This window comes from Rhyacophila brunnea, unplaced genomic scaffold (assembly GCF_057557595.1).
Source record: "Rhyacophila brunnea isolate RB1 unplaced genomic scaffold, BYU_Rbru_1.0 scaffold_10, whole genome shotgun sequence".
NCBI classification, from domain to species: Eukaryota; Metazoa; Arthropoda; class Insecta; order Trichoptera; family Rhyacophilidae; genus Rhyacophila; species Rhyacophila brunnea.
Window position 1 is genome coordinate 21,600,063 of NW_028232752.1, and position 24,569 is coordinate 21,624,631.

The 24,569-nt window shown below is 29.7% G+C and overlaps 1 protein-coding gene across 8 annotated transcripts in view; it reads left to right on the forward strand.

The window, feature by feature from the left end:
* Positions 1-24,569, forward strand: part of pHCl-1 (pH-sensitive chloride channel 1) — a 269,845-nt gene that overhangs the window by 236,884 nt on the left and 8,392 nt on the right. For 5 of the 8 annotated variants that reach the window (XM_085952330.1, XM_085952313.1, XM_085952346.1 and 2 more), the window contains exons 8-10: positions 391-531; positions 6,063-6,215; positions 13,474-13,688. In XM_085952330.1, the coding sequence (XP_085808456.1) occupies positions 391-531; positions 6,063-6,215; positions 13,474-13,688 (509 nt within the window). Of the gene's footprint in view, positions 1-390; positions 532-4,837; positions 4,991-6,062; positions 6,216-13,473; positions 13,689-24,569 lie in introns of all 8 variants that reach the window. The other 3 variants (XM_085952363.1, XM_085952305.1, XM_085952355.1) reach the window with 1 other exon arrangement.

Consider the following 24,569-nt stretch of genomic DNA (forward strand, 5'->3'; position numbering starts at 1 on the left):
TTATCCAGTACAAATCTTGCAATCGATTTTTAACTAATATCCCGACTAGCTAGACATTTGAAACTTTTAGAATATATCAGAACACGATGCCAATGTATTCTTTTAATACTTTTAGCCATCTTTAAGTATAATTGAATTCATATTCAGTTAATTCTGTTTTGTATGGAGAGTTATTTCAGAAAAATCTGTAAAAAGTAAAAGACTATTATTGGTTGCAAAGGGGGTGGTCCTAGCAACTAAATTATTAATATATACGTACGTTACTATGGAAATCAAAATGACATTTCAGTATTCTATATTTGTTTATTTGTTTGTTTTTTATTTACTTCATATCAAATACAAGTTTGAGCAGTTGTTTAATATATTAATTATAAATGTATTTATTTGCAGTTTCTTATGAGCAACCTGCTATAACATACGTTTGGAAGAATGACGAGGACACACTGCGAAAGTCTCCGTCACTTACAACCTTAAATGCCTATCTTATACAAAATCAAACGACCGTATGCCCTATAAAAGCTAGCTGGAGAGGTAAGACTATTCAAAAGTTTATTACTAATTAAATGTATGTATTTACAGGAAAATAACTTATTATATATCTGTCTGACTAATACAAATTAATTTTATTTGACTGCTAGTTTGCATGCTAAAATTAATTTAATACGACAGACACTCTGACTTCTTCTAGACTACAGAATTAAAATTGTTTATCATTTTATTAAGCTTTTCACTAGTAATTATACATAGTGAGACAGAGCCTATTTAGATATGGGCATAATTGGTTAAATCAATAATATATTGAGTACAATTAAAAATAAAGTAGTGAAAGATATTTAACTTATAATATTTTTGTTATTCGTTTGTGTTTAGATGTGTGATCGATATTAAAAAAAAAAATTGTTTTATTGTTCGTAGTAGGTATTAATAATTGTTTGTTTTGATACAGTATAATATATATATTTTTTTAAATTTATATAAGGATATGCAAATAATTTATTGTGAAGTAAATTATACGTAGTATGATGGTATATTTATTAAGTAGTATGTAGTACAGTAATATCGATAACATTAGAATAAGTGGAGAGGGTAACATAAAAAAATGTTACATTTTTATAACGAGATAACATTGCTTTTGCTAACACAATTTACTACATACAGACTCCTCAAATGAATAACGATGCAATGACGAGACACTATAGTGACTGACAGAAAAAAAACTGTAGAACTGGACTTAAATTAAGTAGGTATACTATATTATTTCGAAAGTTATTAGTCGCAGATAACGACATCTAACAATTTCCTTTTAGATCAAGAATATTCCGTACAACACCTACTGAAGTTGACAATATCAGAAAGCATGCATGAATTCAAAGGTAAATCCGGTGGTGGGGATAGTAAATAACCTAAAATCAAATATTCACTGTTATTTATTTTTTTTCAATTTAAATACTATTCTATGTGAGACACCAACTACACTTTATACGGATTGCCTTTCGTAAATCAGTTAATATATAACTTAAACATGTTTTGATTGTGTTAGTAAAAGGACTTAATTTGTGGGCGAGAGAAACAAATCTTGCACGAGGCGAAAGAATTGCTGGTTTCTACCCTGTAAAGTGTGAAGAGATGTAGCTGTAGAATGGTATCCCAAAGGATTATGACGTGTGCCGTGTTCTAAAACTAAATGTTGCTAGAACTTGGTGACGTGACATATTCCCTGGATGATTGGGCGAAATTTAATACAAAACTTTCTCAACTAAATTGTATTTTTTTAACTCTTGTAAGGTAAACATTTCCCCAACAAAAGCAGACAAACTAGTATTTTACAGACAACATTTAAAATATAAAATTACATAACTAAACGTTTGTATAGTATAATATATTAGTTATATATCTTATAATAGTTATCATATAAGTACATATAGACTTAACCGACATAATATAATGTGAACGCGGTGTGTACTGACACACACCTCTCGTGATAGTATTCATTATAGTGCCGTTAGTTTAAAAGCAAAACTCAATAAGAAATTATTTTCTCGTAAATTGTAATACTTTTTCTTATCATACCGTCATTTCAGTTATAACTTAACGTAAAGTGTGATTATGGCTGAGTAGAATTAGAAGTAGCAAATACTTATGCCGATGTATCAAAATATAATAATGTTTACCAACGCGTGACCAACAACACACATTATTTATTTATTTATGAAAACTGGTTGACGATTTACATTAAAATAAATGTATGCTAATTTTTCAATTGGATTCCTAATTATATGTGCGAAACATTTAACGTGGAAGGTAAGTCCGATTTTCTTGTAATGAATTGAATATGCCAAATAAAGTATAATGCATTTCTGCGCGAAGGAAAAAAATAACGAGTTTTATAAGTAAATTTTCATACTAGAGACCAACAAGTTTAACGTGAGGCTCCGCAGCAACGCAGTAGCTATGCAGTGGAACCTCACGTTAAACTGGACGGTCTCTATAACATAGAATCTAACATACAAAGTTGTCAAAATTTATCCTTGTTTTATCTTTTTCGAAAAATAGTGATTTTTTTCTTATCTTCTTATTTACTTCGCACATATAATTACTAAAGGCTACTAGAAAATATATAATATATTGTCCGACAATAATAAATCGGTCGCTGTAGTCGCATGTATATAGAAGACTTCTAGTGACGTACCTGTCATGGTGGCAACGCGTGCTATACGCTTGCTTAAATATTATATCGGCCCTTCTTTTAAATTATACTCCGTTTCTTTTTTGCAATAAACCAAAAGTTTATTAATAATAATTCTAACATCACTCCTGATCATTTTAGATATACTTTTATTATAAAAAAGCTTCCGTATACCACAGGAGCGTTAAATTAAATAATAAATTTCGGGGCGTACCTCATTTGAAAACGGAAGTGCGATTCGCTGCATTGGAGGAGATTGTTAGGTCACAGTTTTAACACGTGGACAAAAAGTTCTTGTTCGACTGTAGTACAATAACATTTAATGAGTTATGCCTTTAAATTGACATTATATTAATCTTGCTTTTAATTAAGTATTATTATATTATAAGGTTTTTACTTTAGAGCAGTAATTCTCAACGCGTATGTCCTTGGACCCTCTGGGGTCTACGATAACTTATAAGGGATTCTGCGGGGAATTCAAAATAGCTTACTTAGATACTTACATAATTTGCGGTTGCTCTCCCAAGTAGTCGATGAACAGACATAACGTAACGTTCGCATGAATCGAAAATTTAACTAGATTCCGTGTTGAATTATCTTGAGATGTTGTATAATAATTCAACTAAATGGTTACTGCTAATACTAACTACTATCAATACAACTTTATGTCGTTGGTCTACAGCTTTAGAACGGCAATTTACAAATCGCTTTTGGTAGCTCATGTGAGATTTTATTATACTACACTACAGTGGCGAAGCATGGAGTCAGGCTGTTAAGATCCGCAACAAATAGTGCACACTAAACTTGTTCAGTCATACGTATATGTTTTCATTGAAATCAGACTACAATTTACAGATGGTATAGGTTAGGTTTTAAAAATCAAATAAACCCTGTGAAAACCAAGCCATAATAGATAATAGTCAAAAATTACTCATCTATATTTATAAAATATCTAAAATTATACAATTAATCATAGAAAACTTTGAATATTTTAAAGATAGAGTAATATTTTTTATCTATTATAGTTTGGTTTAAGCAGGGCTTAATGAATTTAAAGAAATGAACTAACAATATATTGTGTAATATGTATTCTTTATCCAGCGAAAACAAATAAGTATCACCCAAAATATACCAAAACTGTTATAGTTTAGTTTAAACAGGGTTTAATTGAATTTTAAAAACTAACCAATATCATCTGTAAATTATTGTAGTCTTAGTTCAATTAAAACAAATACATATGACTAACAAAGATTAATGTGCTCTATTTATGGCAGAACTTAACAGCCTACCTCCACACTATGCTACTGCTGCACTAAGTTAATTAATCAAATATTTACGGTTGTTTTTGATTTAATGTTTATATTGTGCATTCAGTGTTGCAACTGCAATTCACTGACCCCACTTTATTGTCATTTGTCAACTATGACTACAAAATTGATATAAACTTTAGATAAACCATGTAAAAAATTAATTCAAAAAAACCCATGTTCACTTCTGATCTGAGCATACACGACATTACGAAAAAAAATTAGGATTCACCCAACCCATTGATTCTTTGTACTAGATCAAACCCATATTGAAAAAAAACAATATGCATTTTTGCATGATGCTGGTTTGGCAAGACTACCCAGACTTACTATATCTGAGTATATTAAACAGTTCTTTCAAAACCAGATAAATACATATGAAAATGATTGAATATAAACTCTACATACATTTTCATTACAAGACAAATTATTGAAAATCTGCGTTCTTTTTCTAATTATTATTTGTATATTCTATTAAAATGTGTTTTTACAAACATGTACATATTATGTAGTTAAAATTGATTCTTCCTATATTTTAATAAAAGTGATTGTGCAGATATGCTATTCTAAAAAAGTGTCCACTTTAATGTAGCAATTTTATACGCAAGCGTAACCTTAATATTAGGTATATCAAATTTTAGTTATTTTTCGGGTCTGTGTCAATGTTAACTAGTTGAAAATTGCTGCTTTAATGTATTTTCATATATATATATACAGTATATATACAGTCAAAAATGGTGAGTAGTCTTTTAATTATTTATATATTTTTATATTATATACTATTTTAAGGACATGTGTCACTATTATGGTAAACAATTTCCCTCCAACAAACACTAACTAACAGGAAACTACAGCTGTCTGAAAGTGGACCTCATCTTTACGAGGGATAGAGCCTTTTACTTCACGACGGTGTTCATTCCGGGCATCATCCTGGTGACGTCATCGTTTATCACGTTCTGGCTTGAGTGGAACGCGGTACCGGCCAGGTCCATGATAGGTAACCTAACCTAACCCACAAGCCACCATATATCCGCCTGAATGCCTCCGAATCGCTTTCCATATTATTACAATTATATATTTTTATTTACATGTAAGGGTAGTTCTCATAGGTATTGGTCGCTGACGTCACGCTGGAGACTGATATTTTCATTTCGTACCGCTCATTTTTTTTTACTAATAACTGTATGTTACTCAAATTATAATTATTATACTCTTCGGCACCATTGTAATCTAATATTTTGTTTTAAACGTATATCCAGGAACCGGTCACTTCACGTTCTACCTTATATTTTTCATCTAAAGAATATTTAATTTTACAGACACGTACAAAATTTTTAAGGCCTATAAATTATTTAAATACATACTATATTTTTTTGTGAATTAGTTTCTTTTTACAAAACTCAGTCCAATTTTAACAGTAAAGTAGAAAACACGGATATATTTGAAAAACATGAATTTCACTCGATGAATTTAAAAATACACAGAATTGATTTCTAATAATTCGTTATCAGTTGTATTCAAATATGTTGAAGAAAACCTTTTGTATTTTATAGATATAACCTAAAGTGAATGGCACAAATCAGAACTTCCTTTAGCAATGTTGATATGGAACAAACAGAAGGTTTCATCTTTTGTATTAAACAAATTTGGTTTTATGCCATTGACAAGACTAGACAAGATAACGAAAATATAGAATTTATTCAGTGGACTTATGACTTTAAATATTATGAATGACGTAGGTGTAGTCAGATTTTACATAATATATGTGTAATTTGGCAGAGGTATTATCTTTTTGTACCGTTATTAAGTGACTTTTTCCTTGATATACCAATTTATATATATTTTTGTTCTATTTGTATAAGACGAATGTATGAGATATATTTGTATATAATGTATTTATGTTGTTATAAAATAAACCTTTATTTTTAAATCTGTAGACACCATATATTAATACGTAGTTTTTTTTATTAATGAATGTTCTAATCGAGATAATTTTTTTAAATTATATTGAAGCACAAAGCATCCTGCAGTCACAGTTTCGATTTTTTGTTCCATGCTCGCTTCTGTAGGAAATTATAGCTGTCTCAAAGTGGACTTGATCTTCACGCGGGACAGATCATTTTACTTCACAACCGTGTTTATACCCGGAATCATCCTAGTAACATCGTCTTTCATCACATTTTGGTTGGAATGGAATGCCGTGCCTGCTAGGGTCATGATAGGTACGTGCTAAACTCGCATGCGCACATATTTTTACATATTTGCCGCAGTTGAGCACACCTGTAAAATGCTTTACGTGTTTTTGTCGTTTTGATTGTATACGTGATCCAAGTAATATGCTTGCTTTAATTATATTATTAATATTATATCGTAAAACGCAATACTGTCGTTGATAACTGAGGCTCGATAAAATATCAAAACTCTTCTCGAAACACAAAAATATAACTGACTTTAACGGCCCACATACCCAACGTAGGTCAAAATAGAGATTTTATGGTATTTTCAAAGCATTAGCCTGAACATTCCTTAAACGTTTTAGATATTCTATTTATATAATTTTGAAGCCTTATTATCCTTTATATTTATTTTTAACATTTGATGACTGCATAAAGTATTTTTATTACATAAAATAGTATTCTTTTAAACCTCTCGAACTAATGTTTTAGAATATAGTCATATTTCAGTAGTACATCCATGTGCAGTGGTGTTAAGATTTTTTAGATTTATTAATTTTTAAGCGCATTTATAAAACCATTAATAAAATTTATGTTAACATTATATAGTGAAATATTTACGATTAAAAATTATATTTTATTATCTCTGTGATCTCAAATTAGACAAGAATTAGGCATTTTATTATTCAAAAAATGTGCACGATTTACTCATTTTCAGATAATTCTAAATATACCGGTTATAAGCTATGTCTCTGACCATTCAAATCTGATAAACACCCTACGAATAATGATTGTTTTATAATAATTATCGACCTAAGAATAAGGTAGTATTTTTTTGAAATACGCCATTTCTATTGGGATTTCCCAGTGGTTAAGCTACAACATACGGCCGTAGCCATAAATTGACAAACGATAAATGAAGTAGGGAGTAAGATGATGTTAACGCTCGTGTTCAGGCTAATGCTTTGAAAATATCATAAAATCTCCATTTTTACCTACGTTGGGCATGTGGGCCCTTAATACTTATTTCTGAAAGTGGTAATGCTAAATAAAAAAAATCCGAAGACTTAGTACACACTCAATAAATCCACTAATAAATAATGGGAACAGAAATACCTAACGGGTCCTTAAGCAGGCAATCGATCTCGAGTAAGGAAGAATACGTGATAAATTTAAACACGTGTCAAGAATACGTCATACGTCGAATACTGCCAACTGTTCTCGGTTTATTCATTGACGCTCATTTAATATTGGTGTATTACATACACTATTGCATATCTATAATGCGTGGTTCATTTTCGTAGGACAGTCACACATTCAAAGCCCTGCGTCAAAAGGTATTCAGGCTGAATTGAGCCATGTGATAATGTCAATCAACGGGAAAACTATGTAAATGATTTAGTTCAAAAAAACGCTTCTTACTTTTTGTTCGATAAACCATATTTTTCATTACTCTACAATCTTATGTGGCACTTAACCACGTCAGGATTTTTTATGGAAATATGTATTTTCTTCGTTAAGCCTCTCATAAATAGGACACAAGTTAAATCATTAAACTTAAATCCCTATAGGTATCAAGCTAACGACCCTCAGAACGCTAGCCACAGCGCAAAACCTAGCTAGAAATAGCTACCTAGTGTGAAAATTATTAATTAGTTTTAATTATTCTAGAAAACTAGTGTAGGTATTTATTTGTCGAGACTCGAGCCCTGATAATAACAATCCACTGTTTTAAGTAAGTATTGTGTACTTAACCATATACATTTTAAAACTACAGTATGAACGAGAAATCATTGTAACTAAGACTGCACTTAAATCTACACCAGCTGTATCCTGTATAATATGCACTAAACACATAATAAATAAATATATGTAAGCATTACTACCACTATCTATAATATGTTCTAACTCGTGTATATCATTTTTATTTTTAAAGTTTTGCATAACACAAAATCATTAAAACTATGATACTTAATTTTATTATGTGCTTTCTAATCTTTTTTTTACTGTAAACTTAAAAAAATAATTCATATCGCCAAATGCAAAATAAATATTAATTTATATTTTTTCTGCTATAAAATTAAGCCCTTAGTGTCAATATAATGTTCACTCTATCACACAGTTCATCTGCTTTAGTAAGTTGAACCCGTTGAACGAAAATATAATTATTTTGGCGAGCTTTTTGTTAGTATCCTTAACTTTAAATTGGACCATGGGGATCATATTCAAAATTCTAAAAAAATATTAGTAACTGCATCATTTTTATTTCATTAATGTCATAATAAACATATCGAACGAAGTTTTCATAATTTTTGTATACCTAACTCAAAATTCGCTATAATTATTTATCTATGACTGGCAATGAGCAAGTCATGAATGAATATATTATTAAATATGATTTATTTACAGTATTTTCCCACCTTTATTTATATGAAAAGGACATCACATACATGATCAACGAATGTGTCCTTTCAAGGAAACGATCGATTTTAAGTTCAATGATTATTCCTTTTCGATGTAAAAATAACTTCAAAATAAACAGCGTTGGTTGATATAATCTAAATAATAATGTATATTTAAATACATTTATTTAATTTTAACGTATATTTTACAATACGAATCCAAAGTATGTACAGTTATTTACGTTTACGCTCTACAGATCTTCCAATATTTACGCCTAGCTTGCCTCACAGTCATGAAAGAATTATTTTACTTAGCTAAAAGACTTATATGACAACAGTTAAAAAATTTTTTTCGTAATAATTGTTTACTAAGTTTTGCCCCATGTAGAAAAAATGTCGCTTTCGTATAAACTGCCCTCTATTACCTACAAGTTTAATGAATCATACTGCGAACCGGTTGCTAACTGCAGAGAAAACTTATTGAAAGCTATATTACCGCGTGGAAATTTATTGGATTTTACAGAACGGCCATTACAAACAACTCGTGACAGTTTTATTAAAGCGTTAAATTTAGTACCTACTCAACAAAGAACCTGACCATCTTAAAATATTAATTCGCAAGGCGCCCTACTTAGTTAAAATGTTCCTTTAATTACATGTCCAGAGACATTACCTATCATTGTTATTTAATTTAACTTATTATTAACTTAAATATTATTTTTAAATTGTACGGTTTTCTAATTAAGCTCTATGCTGTTTTCATAAGCTTTTTGTACGTATGCTGTAAAAATGTGACGTCTGTTGTATCTAAGCATTTACTTACTTAGTTTTAGTATTTTTTTTAATTTTTTTTTTGTGTATTTAATTTATAATAAATAATATAATTATTAACACTGAGAAATCCATAATATTGGCTAAAAATCTTTTCCCCTAAAAAATCACAGTAAATTATAAGTAATGTATAGGTACATACAGGGCCGAATTTACTAAAGGGCTAAAGTGGCTATAGCTCACGAGCCCCTGATCCCGACAAATAAATTAAAATAGTGCTTTTAAGATAACCCGTAATTACCTAGTAAAAGACATAGCTTAAGGACGAATCAAATAATATATATATTGTAAATGTCTCGTGCCGCATTTCGATTGTTGTCGTTACAACTCGAACGTGCGAGAATATGAAAAATAAACCTTTTTTAAAGTGTATTCAAATAAGTTGGGTTTTTGGAGCCCCCACTAAGACCCCTTCAAGTGCAAATCGAATTTTGTTATTTTTAGGATTTGTTGTCTTTATAGTGGATTAGGTTGTTATCGATTCATATTTACGATCAATTTATACTATAATCTTAAAATCAGTATCAACAACCTATTTTTTTTTTATTGTTTCTAGAAAATTGTTTCGTTTACATATTATTGTGTACATACAATGTTTACTAAGCAAACATACCTAGCTTCCAATATTATGCCATGTGTATTTTAATTAACTACCTACCAAAAATCTCAGATGTAAAATAATATAAAATTCTTCCAAATTAAGTCTGTTAAGCCCCGATGACATTGAGCTACTTTACAAGCTGTTTGTTGGCGAATTTACAATCTGCTTGTAAACTCGCCCAGTCTCATCATCGAACAAGCTAACAAGCAGATTGTAAACAATCTACCGAGAAAAGTTTAAAGCCGGGTAACTTTACACGCTACACGCTGGCGTGTGGGTCGATATGCGTCTGCACAGTACAGCGATAGTGGCGACCTCCCGGTAAAAAAACGAACTATGTCCTATCAAAATAGTCGCTAGCTTGTGACTTCTGAGCAATGCTTCTGAGCGAGTGGAAAGTTTTCTGTGTCTTCATTACAATCACACTAGCTGACTTGCCTGCTTTTAAACTCGCCGACAAGTAGCTTGTAAAGTAGCTCAATGTCATCGAGCCACTAGGAACCTTCAAACCTTAGCGGCCGAAAATGTGTTCCATTTTCAAACAAAAATAATATTTAAGTTGTGATTATATTGAGATACATGTCACGTACTGTCACCACGACAAACTTAGTCTATGTTTTCGTCATTTGGCAGAATATTTTGAACGAATACGATCTCTGTAAATTCAATGATGGAGTAACCTAGTAACGAGTTTCTGTAAATTCAATAATATTTTGAACACATTCTTATAGAAAATACATGGTGCCAACCCCAAAAAACAAAAAACACGATTTTGAGATAATTCGAAAATGTGTAGGCATGTAGAAAATCATCGTTCATTGAGTCATGCAGGTGTCGATGCAGTACAGTACAACGTGAGGTGACCTCATTATTGTTCTAGTGATTTCGGTAGATTTTTCTGACTGACAATGTTCGTTTAAAGGTTCAAAATCTGCTACGGGATGGGAGCATCAGTCTGAAAATATTTTAAACACCAAAAAAACAACATTACACACTTTTTCCGTAGCGGCAGCTTACTGTACGTCACGTGATAGTACACGACATGCACCATAATACATTTCGCGCTTTACTTACTTTTTCAATGTAGGTACGTGAGGGGAAAAAGCATAGTTTACCTATAAAATTAAAACAATTTTATAATATGTCGTAAATAGAGTGATTTTCTGTAATATGAAAAAAGTTGTATTTATTAACTTGAATGAAATATTTATACATTGTATTGATTCTTTGTTTACTTCGGGTAATAATAAAATTATAAACGTATCGAATAACTACTACTTGAGTTTTTATGCTGTATGCATAGTAACAAAAAATACACGTTGAATGCATAATATTGTAATCTATAGCAAACAACATTCAGTAATATAATTATGTAAATTTGTCACGAACATTGGAAAATGGGCCAAGGACACGTCGATTATTATTATTCACTGACGTGTGTAAAGTTGCCTTTATTTAATTCCGCGCATAGAAAGCGGCCGGAGAAAATAATATTTTCTTTAACTTACAGCCACGGTCATATAAAAAGGCTAATGAGCTACTAGCTACCCAAAAAGACTATCTATTATTCTGCCTACATTGACGACACTTTCCGCAATGATAGTTTTTTTTTTAAGTTGGCAATATAACAATGTGTAACAATATATACACACTTTGGATCCAATTCTAGAAACATCGCATATATTCTTATTGATTTAAAACGCAAGGCCAGGACACAAAGCTGTGAATTTTTATGGTAGTGCTAGTTGTTGATTTTTCTTTAAATACAATAGGTTAATTATGAAGTATTTTGAAGAAAATGTGACTGTTATAAAATTATTTACTTTAATCAATTTGAACGAAATATTCAATTGTTCCATAAAAAGAGTAACTTCCAAATTCGAATTTTTCTAGATTATTTGAATTTTTCGTTATCCGGACCATTTCAATCTCCGTTGGATTCTGATAATCGAGGTTCTACTGTATATATTATATTTTCCGTGGTTTTACCACTGTGTCATTTTTTTCTTGTGGCAAAACGTGTATTATATTATTTTCATTTAATTTAGTTGCTATTTAACAATATATAGTAAAAAAAAATCGGTAAAACTTCCATTTGAGTTTAAAATTGACTTGCGATTTTTGAAATACTGCAATATTCTACGTTCTGATTAAGTGTATATTAATATATTTGTTTCTCAAGGTCTATCGATTTACACTCAACAAAATGCTATACCTACGTTATATAGCACAGTTGAGGGGACACAAAAATAATATGAAGTGGGTTGATTTCTTGGTCAGGCTGTAACAAAGTTTAATTCTCGAATATGGAATAAGTATTAAAAATATGTTATATTTTAATAGTTACGCCAGTGTCATAATATCCATTTAAGTTGGTCACGTAAATAAAACGCGCATTCAATTCTAGTAATATTTGACAATCGGCGCGCTTTGTGTTTCTTGGGTTTTATGACCATCATACAATAATTAACGGAATCCGACTTCAAAACCGTGGTACATAGCGAGTGACTTTCACTGTTCTATAGTATCAACAGTAATAATAATTATTGACGATTGAAATCAACAAATGCCCGTTTTTATGATTAAATTTGATAATGTCCATATTTAAAGAGCCATATAATTTAAAAAATAAAGTATCATAACTAATTTATCATTATTAATTGTCATAGTAAAGTAATATTTTTTTTTCGTATTCAAAAATTAGGAAACAACGAGAGCTTGTGATTTCTCCACTTTTTTCATTTCTCGAAAATTCTCGACAACATCTTTTTGACAAAATTACCTCATCTTGCCGATTTAGGGCCGGCCCAAAATTCCGTTCAGAATGAAAGTCGAGAGTTTTTTTTATCGAGATATCAAATTTTCTTGAGAAATTCCATTTCGGTTGCGGTCAGAAGTTTAATCTAATGACAATTTTTCGATTCTCGAGAATCTTATCGATGTATTCTTGAGAAATAATAAATTTCTGATAATTTATTTCTCGAGATTTGAGATTGACCTTTTCTGAATATTTGTGGTGACGAGATTTTTCGATCGTGTCATCTTTAATAGAAATCGGAAATATTGTTACCTACGTTAATGTTAAAACGGCAATGCAATTCATTACCAATTACCATCGCCCAATTCTCAATCATTATGGACACGTCTATCCAAATAATTATCACTAATTTAATAAGTACCGGAGAAGTTTTTTTTTTAAATATTGTATAATTTATAATTAATTAAATGGGAATTGGGAATTTGCTTTGGACAGTCGCAATAAAATATATTTTGCTTTTCATTAAATCATAATATTAATATAAAATTTGCTTATTAGCATGGGACTTTCCATACCACCCCAGTTTAAATTAATCAGCTTGAATCGAACAGTAATACCCAACCATTATTTTACGTTGTGTTTAATTAATGGTTAATTTTTTCTTGGTATAAAATTATACCACTAGATATAACATTATAACAATTTATTATACAGGTGTAACTACAATGCTTAATTTCTTCACTACATCGAACGGATTCCGGTCCACGCTTCCTGTGGTGTCGAACCTGACCGCGATGAACGTCTGGGATGGAGTCTGCATGTGCTTCATCTATGCATCCCTGCTGGAGTTCGTCTGCGTCAACTATGTCGGTAGAAAGAGGCCTCTGCATAATGTCGTCTACAGGCCGGGAGAGAATCCAGTCACTCAAGTAAGGATGAACAATATTCACAACTAGAACTCCATTTTTCTCGCAACATTTACGAAAGCCAATCTATAAGCTAGGTATCCTATTCAAGTTGAAGTGTGACTCAGATACACTCTTTTATTTGCACAAATTTTAGAGTTAAATTAGTACATACTTTATTCATTTTATTTATGCACTCAAAATAAATTTTGATTGAATAATTTCATAAACCACTATTAATAATAAATAATTATACAACATGTTCACACTTTATCCAATAACTCCTTCACATTTAGTACCTATATTATTTATTTTAATTGATTTCACTTACTAAACCCAATTATTGAAAAAAAATGATTCAGTATTTAAGTGAAACATATCGAAATAAATAATAAAAAAAAAATATAACTAAATAGTTAGTTGTATGTAGTTATTTGTTAATCTACGACTAAACTCTATACCGCGTAGCACGACTGTGGGCGTCTTACCCACAAAAAAAACACTTTTCTCTGTATAGATTAATTTAATGATTAAATTTAATAAGCTATACCTATTTTAGATTATATTAGATATAGATAATTATATTATTTCAGTAATATAGTAATAAAGGCATCAATACGTTATATAATACTCGTGTGTTCAAAGGCTGTAAATGTTCCATATTTTTTAATAAAATATCCTGACATCTACCGGAAAATTATCGCAACAGATCGGAAAATTGCACTAAAGTTGAAGGCTTTTCATTATCAGCCTTCAATCAAATAATTAAAAATTTAAATATTTTTAACACTTCAATCAACACTGATGTAATGAGTAAATAAAAGATCTCATATTTATGACAATAATGTATATTAATCTTGAAGTGACCTATTATAAGATTGTTATCGTAACCCATCGATTGATGATGCAATTGATTAATCAGAATAATTTAAAAGGGGCCTCGCTCAAACCTCGAACAGTTCAAAATAGTCATTCAATTAATAAAATTGAAAAAAAACATACACAAATTGAGTGTAAAATATTATCCAAAGTACAATAAAACCCTGCAATTAGTATCAAAGAAGTTTAAAACATAATCATTCCAGCAGATACGTACCTACTTGTTGTTAAAAATAAACCACTATTATTTTTATTATTATGTGCCATCTTTGGTAATTGGAATTCAAAATTTTGAGCCTCAAAAAACTGATCGGGCTTCCAAGTCCTTAAATCTGCCACTGTTTAAATCGTAGTTTTACAGTAGGAGATACCTACTTTAAAAAATTAATACTAGTTTTGTAGATTCGCAAAGATTTCACGTTAACAAAATCATCGAAATGGTTAAATTGAATTCAATTTAACTGTAATACGAAACATGTCAATGTGGTATATATTGTATATTTACAAAATCATAGAGTTACGACGACCGTAGTGTAGGATGTATGTAAATACTTGATTATTATTTAAAATAGATCAACCGAGATACATATGCTGACAAACAATATAATAAATTTATTTCTACGATAGTATGTAGTCTACAAAGAAACAGAAAATTTCATATGTCAATAAAATGTCACTCGAGTTGAACTTTCATAAAAGGCCTGCCTATAAAAATAGTTCACCTCACCCTAAAAATAATTTATAAAACATCTGCATAGCCATAATAAGCGTTTTCTCTCATCAACCTTTTTCTCGTTTTCCCGCGTATATCGTAAACTTTCAGTGGGGAATATTTTAATAAAGGGAATAAAAATTCAGTTGACGGTATGTTTACAGTCGATGCGTATGTATCCTTTGGGAATGGAATAAGTCGCAGGTCAAATTACTGCGAATAACGTAACATATAGAGGCAATACGATTCGCAATTTTATTTATTATTGTCTAGTGGAACTTCTTGTCATAATAATACATTATGACGAGATAAAAATTAACGACTACTAAACCTTCCTACGAGTTTAATACAATGAAACACTTTATTACTACATAGATAAACATGTCCTTTATTCGTATCTAACACATTAAAAAGTTTATTTTTAAATCAGAGATAAATTTACAAACGAGTCAGTTAAAAGAAAAAAAGTTTCTCTCCATCACTTTCAAATTGAGATATGTGCATATAAATAATGATACAACTATAAATTCAAACTCAAAATTATTTATTTTATATATAATTAACATGAAAAATTATAAATTAAAAGCGTTCACGAAATGGCATAAAGTAAGTGTTAACAATGTTAAAAATAAAAATACATGTTAATATGAGCAAATAATAAATTAATAGTACATGGAAGCACAAAGAGTGAACTAGGTTGATAGACCCTATCTTAAAAACTTATAAAACAACGTCCACTTAAATTCACCCTCACGTAAGTGGAATATATCAATATCCGACGCGATTTGATTAAACATAGTTATTGCCCTCCCAATTAGCATTATTAATGGCAAGTTAGTTCTGCACCTTGGTAGAACAAACAATGGATGCCCCCGATTTATAAGATAGGTTTAGGTGCATTAATAATTTTATTATATTACTATTAACAGTATACTGAGCTATAATACTTTGTTCATAATTTAAATAAAAACAATACAGTTATTTAGTCGAATTTGAAAATGTGTAATGAGTGATTGCATTTAAAAAAATGGAGAGAAGCCCTTTCGCTTCTTATCACCGCAATTAAAAAATATCTGATATAAAATTGCATTGTATTTTATGGTTAAATTTATCAGTAAACTATAGTTTATTAAGAGTCCTCGAATGTAGAAGAATATTTTTGAATAATTCTTAATTTTAATGTGTGTTTTAAGTAATTTGAAATACTATTTATTTACGTCAAATCGAACTTCGCTGCTTATTATGAACGTCTTAAGATTACACTATATCTTAATGATTATTTGGAGTTTTATCCTGACACAAAATGTGAAACAGACAAGAAATCTTCTTCTTCTACGTTGACCATATCCGCTCCTCAGTTAGATCATATTGTGGGTTAGATAATTTGTGGACTACTCGCCAGTCTTCTTGCATCTTCCTGCTAGTCTGTGCCATGTCCGTTATCGGTAATCGGCGATGATTTAAGTCATCATTTCGCTACCCATCATTACTCTAAATAGAGAGTGTCCAGCTTTCTAAAGTTATAAGTTTTTCGAGGGTTAGGTTAGGTTCGAGGGTGTCCAGGTCTTCACTCCATATGACTCCATAGGACCGACAAGTCATAGTATTTTACAGTTCTCATTCTGAATCCCACGTTTAGGTCATGAATACATAGTAGTTTCCTCGGTCGTATAAAAACTGCCTTGAATTTCTCGATTCGGCATTTCAGTTTGAATGCTATCATCCCAGTTATTATCCAGAGGTTCTCCTTTACTACGTCATGTGTTTTCTATGCATGGTTCAATCAAATGACGACAGCATTATTATTTTCCCTCCTAAAATTGTGGCACCTTGAGTATCACTGTATGAGTCTCGTTAAGTACTACGTAATTAAAAACATTCAGTTCGACTGTGCATCTAATAATTATTATACATAACAATATGACACGTCAATAATATAGCAGGTATATTGGCAAATGTTTAATAGCGCACTCTAACCAAAATTCTATAAATAACAAAAAAAATATGTTTTCACTGAGAGCATGGAACTAATAAACTGAGCAAATGGCTAACACCTCTCATAAAAAATCCGTTAAGAAACTTATCGAATTGTAAAGCCAATGAAAAAAAGTCTGTCACGTGTACAGAAGAGAGAAATGGAATGTATCAGAACCTATATGTCTTATTTTCTTGGTATAGATTACCATATATAGACGTTTTGACGGCGATCTACAGATCTACAAATACCCAAGCTCTTTCACGTACATAATTACATACACTCCGTTTTTATTCTTTACATTACATACAGATATCGCGGCCATGACATTTTGGTTGTAGATATGTACAAGCATTACATGACATTTATCGCCATGTAACATATGAATCACTCTTGTAATAAAGTTTATTTTCCTAACACAGATTTGAATTATGCTTTATTTATAAAATATACCTAGTTAAATATAGGTACACGTAGTTTTGCTAATAATGTATGTTAATTAATGTTTTCTGATAAAATAATGGGTTAGATAATTTATTTAATAAACCGACCCCGTCTTTCGAAGTATACAGTTTCTGTTTGTATAAGAGACACTTGCATATTTTGACAAATGTTCGTGTTAAATTGACATGATAATAAATTCAAAATTATACGTTCTGTTCTCCGCATTGTATTGGTGAATAAAAAGGCCAAAACGAACAATTGAAAACAGAATTTCGCGTATTATTCAGCTGTTTTATTTTCATTGTATAATCAATAGTCGAACATGCTACAAACAATATACTTAAATAATAATATTTAAAATCTGTAATGAACTGTATAGTACGTAGGTATAGCGAATTATTTATAATATAGAGCTTATGATTTCACGAAATCAAGCATAATTGTTTTCTCAAAAATTTCAGATCAGCTGTTAATAATTTCTCGAGAATTCTTGATTATCTCTTGAAATCGACAATACTTCTTCTTGCCGATTATCTTTTCATTTGTTAGCTTTTACTGTTATTTTTTTTCCTGGAATTCCATTAAGAATCACGGATAAGAGCTTTTTTTAGCGACTAAAAAAAATTTCATCGAGAAATACTATTCAGGACCGTTTTATTTTCAAAATGATGTATTTTCTATAATAATGAATCTAAAATTCTCAAGTACAATAATGTCAATAATGATATTTGATTAACACGGGATGTCATTTATAATTATCATAGTAAAGGCATTTATATTGATTAATTAGAAAGCAAAAAAAAAATATATATATCCACAGAAATCTATATACATATTTCAAAAGATGTATATTTTTATTAATTATTAGATGTTTGTTATGCGAAAAGGTGTCTTGAAACTGATCTGAAAGGTGTTTTTTTCTTTTTCACTGACGTTTCCACTATATACAATAATATTAATTATATATACACATGCTTGGTTATAACAAAATCATTATTAAAACAACAATTAAGGGTAGTATTCTTTATAGGCATAAAAAATGTTTGAATCGTGAAGCACAATAATTATTAAGTAGGTAACTGAATATATTAAGTCGAAGTGATTAAAATTCCAATTACCACCGTTCCCTATTCGCTGTAAATTACAGTTATTTACACTGGGAAAATTCTCTGTTGCCCATTAAAGGCCTTGGAGTAAAATATAGTCGACAATAATATTTTTTATATTATTATTACAATACCTGCGTTCTATTTTTCTTCCACTAAATAATAATTAACAAATTAAAATCGATAAGTAGGATGAAAATAAATATAAATTAAAGAAAACCTTTCAATTTTATCAGCATTTATTAAATGCTATATAAAATTTGATTAAAATTAATACGGATTGATTTTTTTTTTAAATCTGCTCAGAACTTTAATTATAAACCCCCAAGACACGGAGTGGCGCGTTTAGTGACTTCCTCACGATCAAAAAAATTAACAATCACATTCAAATTGTTCATTAAACACAGGTTATTTATTATTATTTTTTCATATAAATTAAACAAACATGATTTTTTCTCGTAAACACGCTTATTTTTTTACAGATCAGTATCTGTACTTACATACATTATGTAAAGAATGTAGATATACCGACATTTTGTATTTTGCAAATAGCTCTCATAAAATTATATTAAACTACGAATATAACGTAAGTAGATAAATTACAATAATATGGGTATTTTTAATCAAAAATTTTAATAGATATTAAATAAACTTTCATTCATGAGGACGTAACGTTAGCGCCGCTGGCGAAACAATTCATGTACTGACACGGAATCTAGTCTCTAAGCAACGCATGATCTGCCTTCTCCTAGAGATTATTCTGAGAAATCTGAATCGATATTATAAAAAAACTGAATGTTTACTAGAGTTACTCCCACTAAAAACAGGGAGTTTTCAACTAGGACTTACACAATTTACATATTTTCACTTCCAATCAGAGCTGTTAGAACACCCAATTATTTTTAATGTTACAGAATTAAAAAAGCAGGGATTTCCATACACTTTTTAAACTTAATATTTTACATTTAATTTGTAAGAAATCGTTTTTAGATTATGGTAAAATTTAATAACTTTACAACAAATTCTTTAGAAATCCCCTATTCAATTTTCTGAAAAATCGTTTGCTTCATTTGCGTCAAAGAAAATCGCCACTGAAGACATGTACATACTTCAGACCAAAATATATGTTTTACCAAGAGACATGTTATTAATAAATATTAGGTACCTATATACAATACTTATTTTAAGTTCAGCATTTCTTTCTAAAATAACATCGTAATACAAGTAGGTAATTAAAAATTTGAAAAATTACAAAAAAAATCGGCTTACTGATTGGCTTTCGTAAACCCATCTGCACATAATTTTATTATAAACTATTTTTATATATTATACTTTATAAATATACCTACTATATTGGTGTATATTATTAATTAAAATACGCTGTTTTTTCTTGATATTATATTTCATAGAATATTTTTTGTAGAGACTCGATTATTCGATGCATGTCAAAATATAAAGTTGTTTTTTTAATATAAAATATTTCACTGGCTAAAAATGAAGTTTTACTAAACTTACTTATTTAACTTTTTTTTGAAATAGAAATTAATAATTTATTTTATTATATTCACTTCTTTTGCTAAGTGTTACTACGTACAAAATAATATAATATAAAAATAGCATGTCTTTTCACTTTTTTAATCTATAGGCAGATAATAATGCATTATTACTTTTCCAGTTAGTCATAATGTCATCTTTGATGATGATTACATTATAATATTAAAGGTACAAGTATATTACTATAGTTTACATATAATATATTATATAACTTTCAGCTATTCGTCGTTTCCACTGCCTTATTATTACGTTTACTTCTACTATAATGTTATATTAGGGTAGGTATCAGAAATAATATTTATAAAATAATATTTTATCCGTATAATGTATATATTTCCTGAATAATTATTCTATACGGCAACACAATAAGATTATACTCATAAATAAACAACACAACATTATACAGTCATTCTAGTTATAAGCATATTATAGCAATAGGTATAGTTTAACAGCTTTAAAAAATACTTCACACAAATTAATCTCTCTGATCTTGAAAAAAAAGTACACGTATTATTAATATATATTTACTTCTTACTTATTTACAACTTTTCTCGTTTACACTGGTATCACTAAACATACAAAATGTATTTTAAATATGAAAGCTGTTACCCCTCAGTACCTCATTTCAACAAGCACTTTTGCAAACAATGCAAACATTTTTGTAGTGAAACAATATTCATCTTGTCATAGATCATAGAATATCATTTTTTTTAATATTTTTATAGTTATAAATAGTGACACCAAATTATTGTGAGTTTGCACGGTTTTCATTAGTTTGTTTGTTGTACCTAGTACAGTTTTCATAGATCAAATAAAAGGTTTTTCCCCTTACACAAAAAAGTCACTGTAATACCTAACACTTCCAAAACGTCAATAAAATCAAAAAAAAATGTTGAATTTCCGTGATTATATTACGAAAATCCGTACATAATAGTCAATATAAAATGTGCGAAATATAAGACAAAAGCTTTCATAATTTAAATCTTTATTTTATTATAAGTAAACACATTTTCAAAATGTGGATATTTATATTTAAGTATAATGCAAAACATATTGATTGTTTTATTAACGTGCAAATTATAATGTGAGCATCTGAATTATATGACTCATTATTTTGAAAGCCTCAATTGGCAATCGTGCTAACTATGGTAGCACGATTAATCTTTTATTTTTTATTTAGTAGGTAATAACAATTTAATAATTGACGTACATGCATAGACCCATCAAGGACTTTGAATAATCGAGTTTCTACAACAAACACGTCAACCTCTCGTGTCAAGGGTAAAAATATACATCAAAGAATAATAATTGTTATTCTAAAATATACTTACTATTTTTGAGATCAATGAATATTATCGTATTCAAGCACGTACAGTGGCGGATTAAGTCACATATAAGCCTATAAACTTTTCACTTGGCGTTATGTTTCAAGAATTAACATCCCAGAAAATTGGGTAGTACAAAATGGTGTGATTTTTTAATAGCTGTTGTGTTGTTGGTAGCGATGTCAGTCCGTAGTAACCACTCTGAGACGACAGTCCATGGGATTCCCCGATTATCTCTGTACCTACTGTGTGTTTATTGTATAATATTTACATTATTTTATATAATTTTGTTTCTTAAAGTTGGTAATATAAATTTATTTAAATAGGGCATCAAATGATATCAACACTTACTACGAAATCTCAGTTACATAATGTATGTATTGAGATATTGTAACGGTTAGTTAAAAATATATCCCATAGGGTCTACGATTTTAGCAGAAAGCGTAGAGCTTTTTGCCCCACCGTAGAAGGTAATAAAGACACAGGTTTGCCTGACCTTATCTGATTTAAATCGAAAATTATTAGTCAAAAATCATTTTTAAATTACAATTCTAAATTTAAATATTATTCAATTTTCGAATTACATAATTTTTATTATAAGTATCTAATGGAATACTTACACGTATTGGATTTTTTATTTTAAATTTTCTTTGTTGTTATTTTTCTTATTGCAAAGATAATATTATGATATCTAAATTATTACTATGTTTTTTAAATATTTATAAGTATAGTAATATTTCCATATTTATAAAATACCAAGTTCGTCATTTTCTTTTTCCAAGTACCTACTTACTACAATTACATTAATATTTTCTTAATAGCTAGGTAAATTTAACAGAAAAGTTCTTAGAATTTTGAATTTCATTATTATTTAAATCTTTCATAAAATACAGTTTGTCTTTAAAATTTCTTAAGATTGTATATTTTGAATCAGTCTACAATGAACGGACGAAGTCGGTCCTGATTATTTTTAAATTATGTGGAATAATAACTACTAGCTTATGTATTTTATTTTAATTAATATATTATCGTAAAACAAAACCTGTTTCATATTGGCTGTAGAAAGGAAAAAGAGCGTAATCCACACAAATCAAATTTTACAGGAGGCACAAAAATGTATTTGTTATGGTTTTCTGTCAAAGTTAAAATACAAAATAGACATAATCTTGAAGTGATGATAATTATTAATTTGGTTTTTATACTCCTAATCTGATATTACACCCACGTTGGCCGCGCGGCTTACGTATCGGCCAACAGCGTCATGGGTCCCAGGTTCAAATCCTGGGTCTGACAAGTACACACAGTGGCTGACATCCATTTCTCGTATAAACAAAAATATGTTAATACACACTTCCACTAAGTGGAAGCCCATATGATCTTATTAGGATCGGACATGGTCGAAGAATCTGATATTAATTATTGAGTTAATTAAAGAAAAACCAACAAATATGACGGTTAAGTCGTTTTTCCCACTTCACTAAATTAGATAATAAATCAGCATTTTCAGCTTACATCCTTTGAACATAACGCGTATTTAATTATATATCACTATTAATTTAACAATTGCATGAATATTGTAAGCTTAGCCATTAAAATAGCGTGTAATTTAAATATCCAAAACTGTTAGAACGTTACTTTTAAATAAAATCTATTTTGGAAAAATGAGGGTTACGCCTTTTTTCCATTCTATGGTCGATATGTTATAAATATGGAAAAATTACTATAATTTAAAAAATGTATTGTTATTTAGTGTAGTCAATGATATTGCAGTGGAGCAAATATGCGGGCGAAGAGTTAAAATCCGCTAACTAAGTAAATCTAAATTAATATTTCTTTGATCCAATGTTTGAGCGAATGACTTACAATCATTCCCCGCGCAAAAGTCTTGTTAAAATACCTATCGCCACACTGCCATAATGCTATGGATTGGATCTAAATTAATGACAATTTGCCTTCTTTCGAAGAATTGGTTTTGTGGTAGTTTTATCGTTAAGAAAAATGGTTTTTGACAAGTTTTCGGTTAGCATCATAATAATTTATTCCAGTCAATTGAATAAGTCTGCGACAGAAGCTTATTTTTCCTTTTCTATTATGTTAGTATTGCCAGATGAATAATGTAGTTATGTTAAGGCCCGCGCTGTGGGGTTACATGTAACTTGTACGTATTACATTTCGTTTATCACGGTTCATCGTGAGATCTCATACCGAGAAGAGATGGCCGTATAGCATTGAGAATTCGTGGAGAATTGCAAACGGTAATGTTCAAATTTTATTAGATTAATTTGATATTTGATAGGTACCCACGACTTGATACTAACAAACACCGGTTAGAATTTTATATCTAATTTACTTATCTATCATTTTTTTTCTGTCTTTACCTTGTATTACGGTGGTTTTTATTATGTATATTTAAGTATTTTATTTAAGCATGGATTTGATCTCAATACTATACGGCCATATATTTCCGGTACAAAAACTCACGATGAACTGTTTAATAAAATAGCAACTTCTGGTGGTAGTGCTAGTTATTGCTTGACTTCGAATGCAATGCGGTAACCGGTTTTTTTTTAATATGAAACAATCATAATTTTCGACAAACCGTTTACCATATTGTTTTCGAAGTGGTAATAACTAACACTACGGTCGAAAATCACAGTTTCGTGCCGTGGCCTGAACATATCTGGCCTAAAGTTATGTATGTACCAGTGGCGTGCGGTGACTTTTGCTTCTCCAAGGAATATAATAATATAACCTTTAGGAGAAGTAAATTTAAGTAAGATTTACTTTTTTACATAAATTGTGCCATAGATGCATAATATTAGAATGTAATATTTATCGAATGTTTCAAGGGATGCTTTGCATCTACCAGTGGCGAAAGGTGGAGATAAGCAGTTAATCCGACATATTATA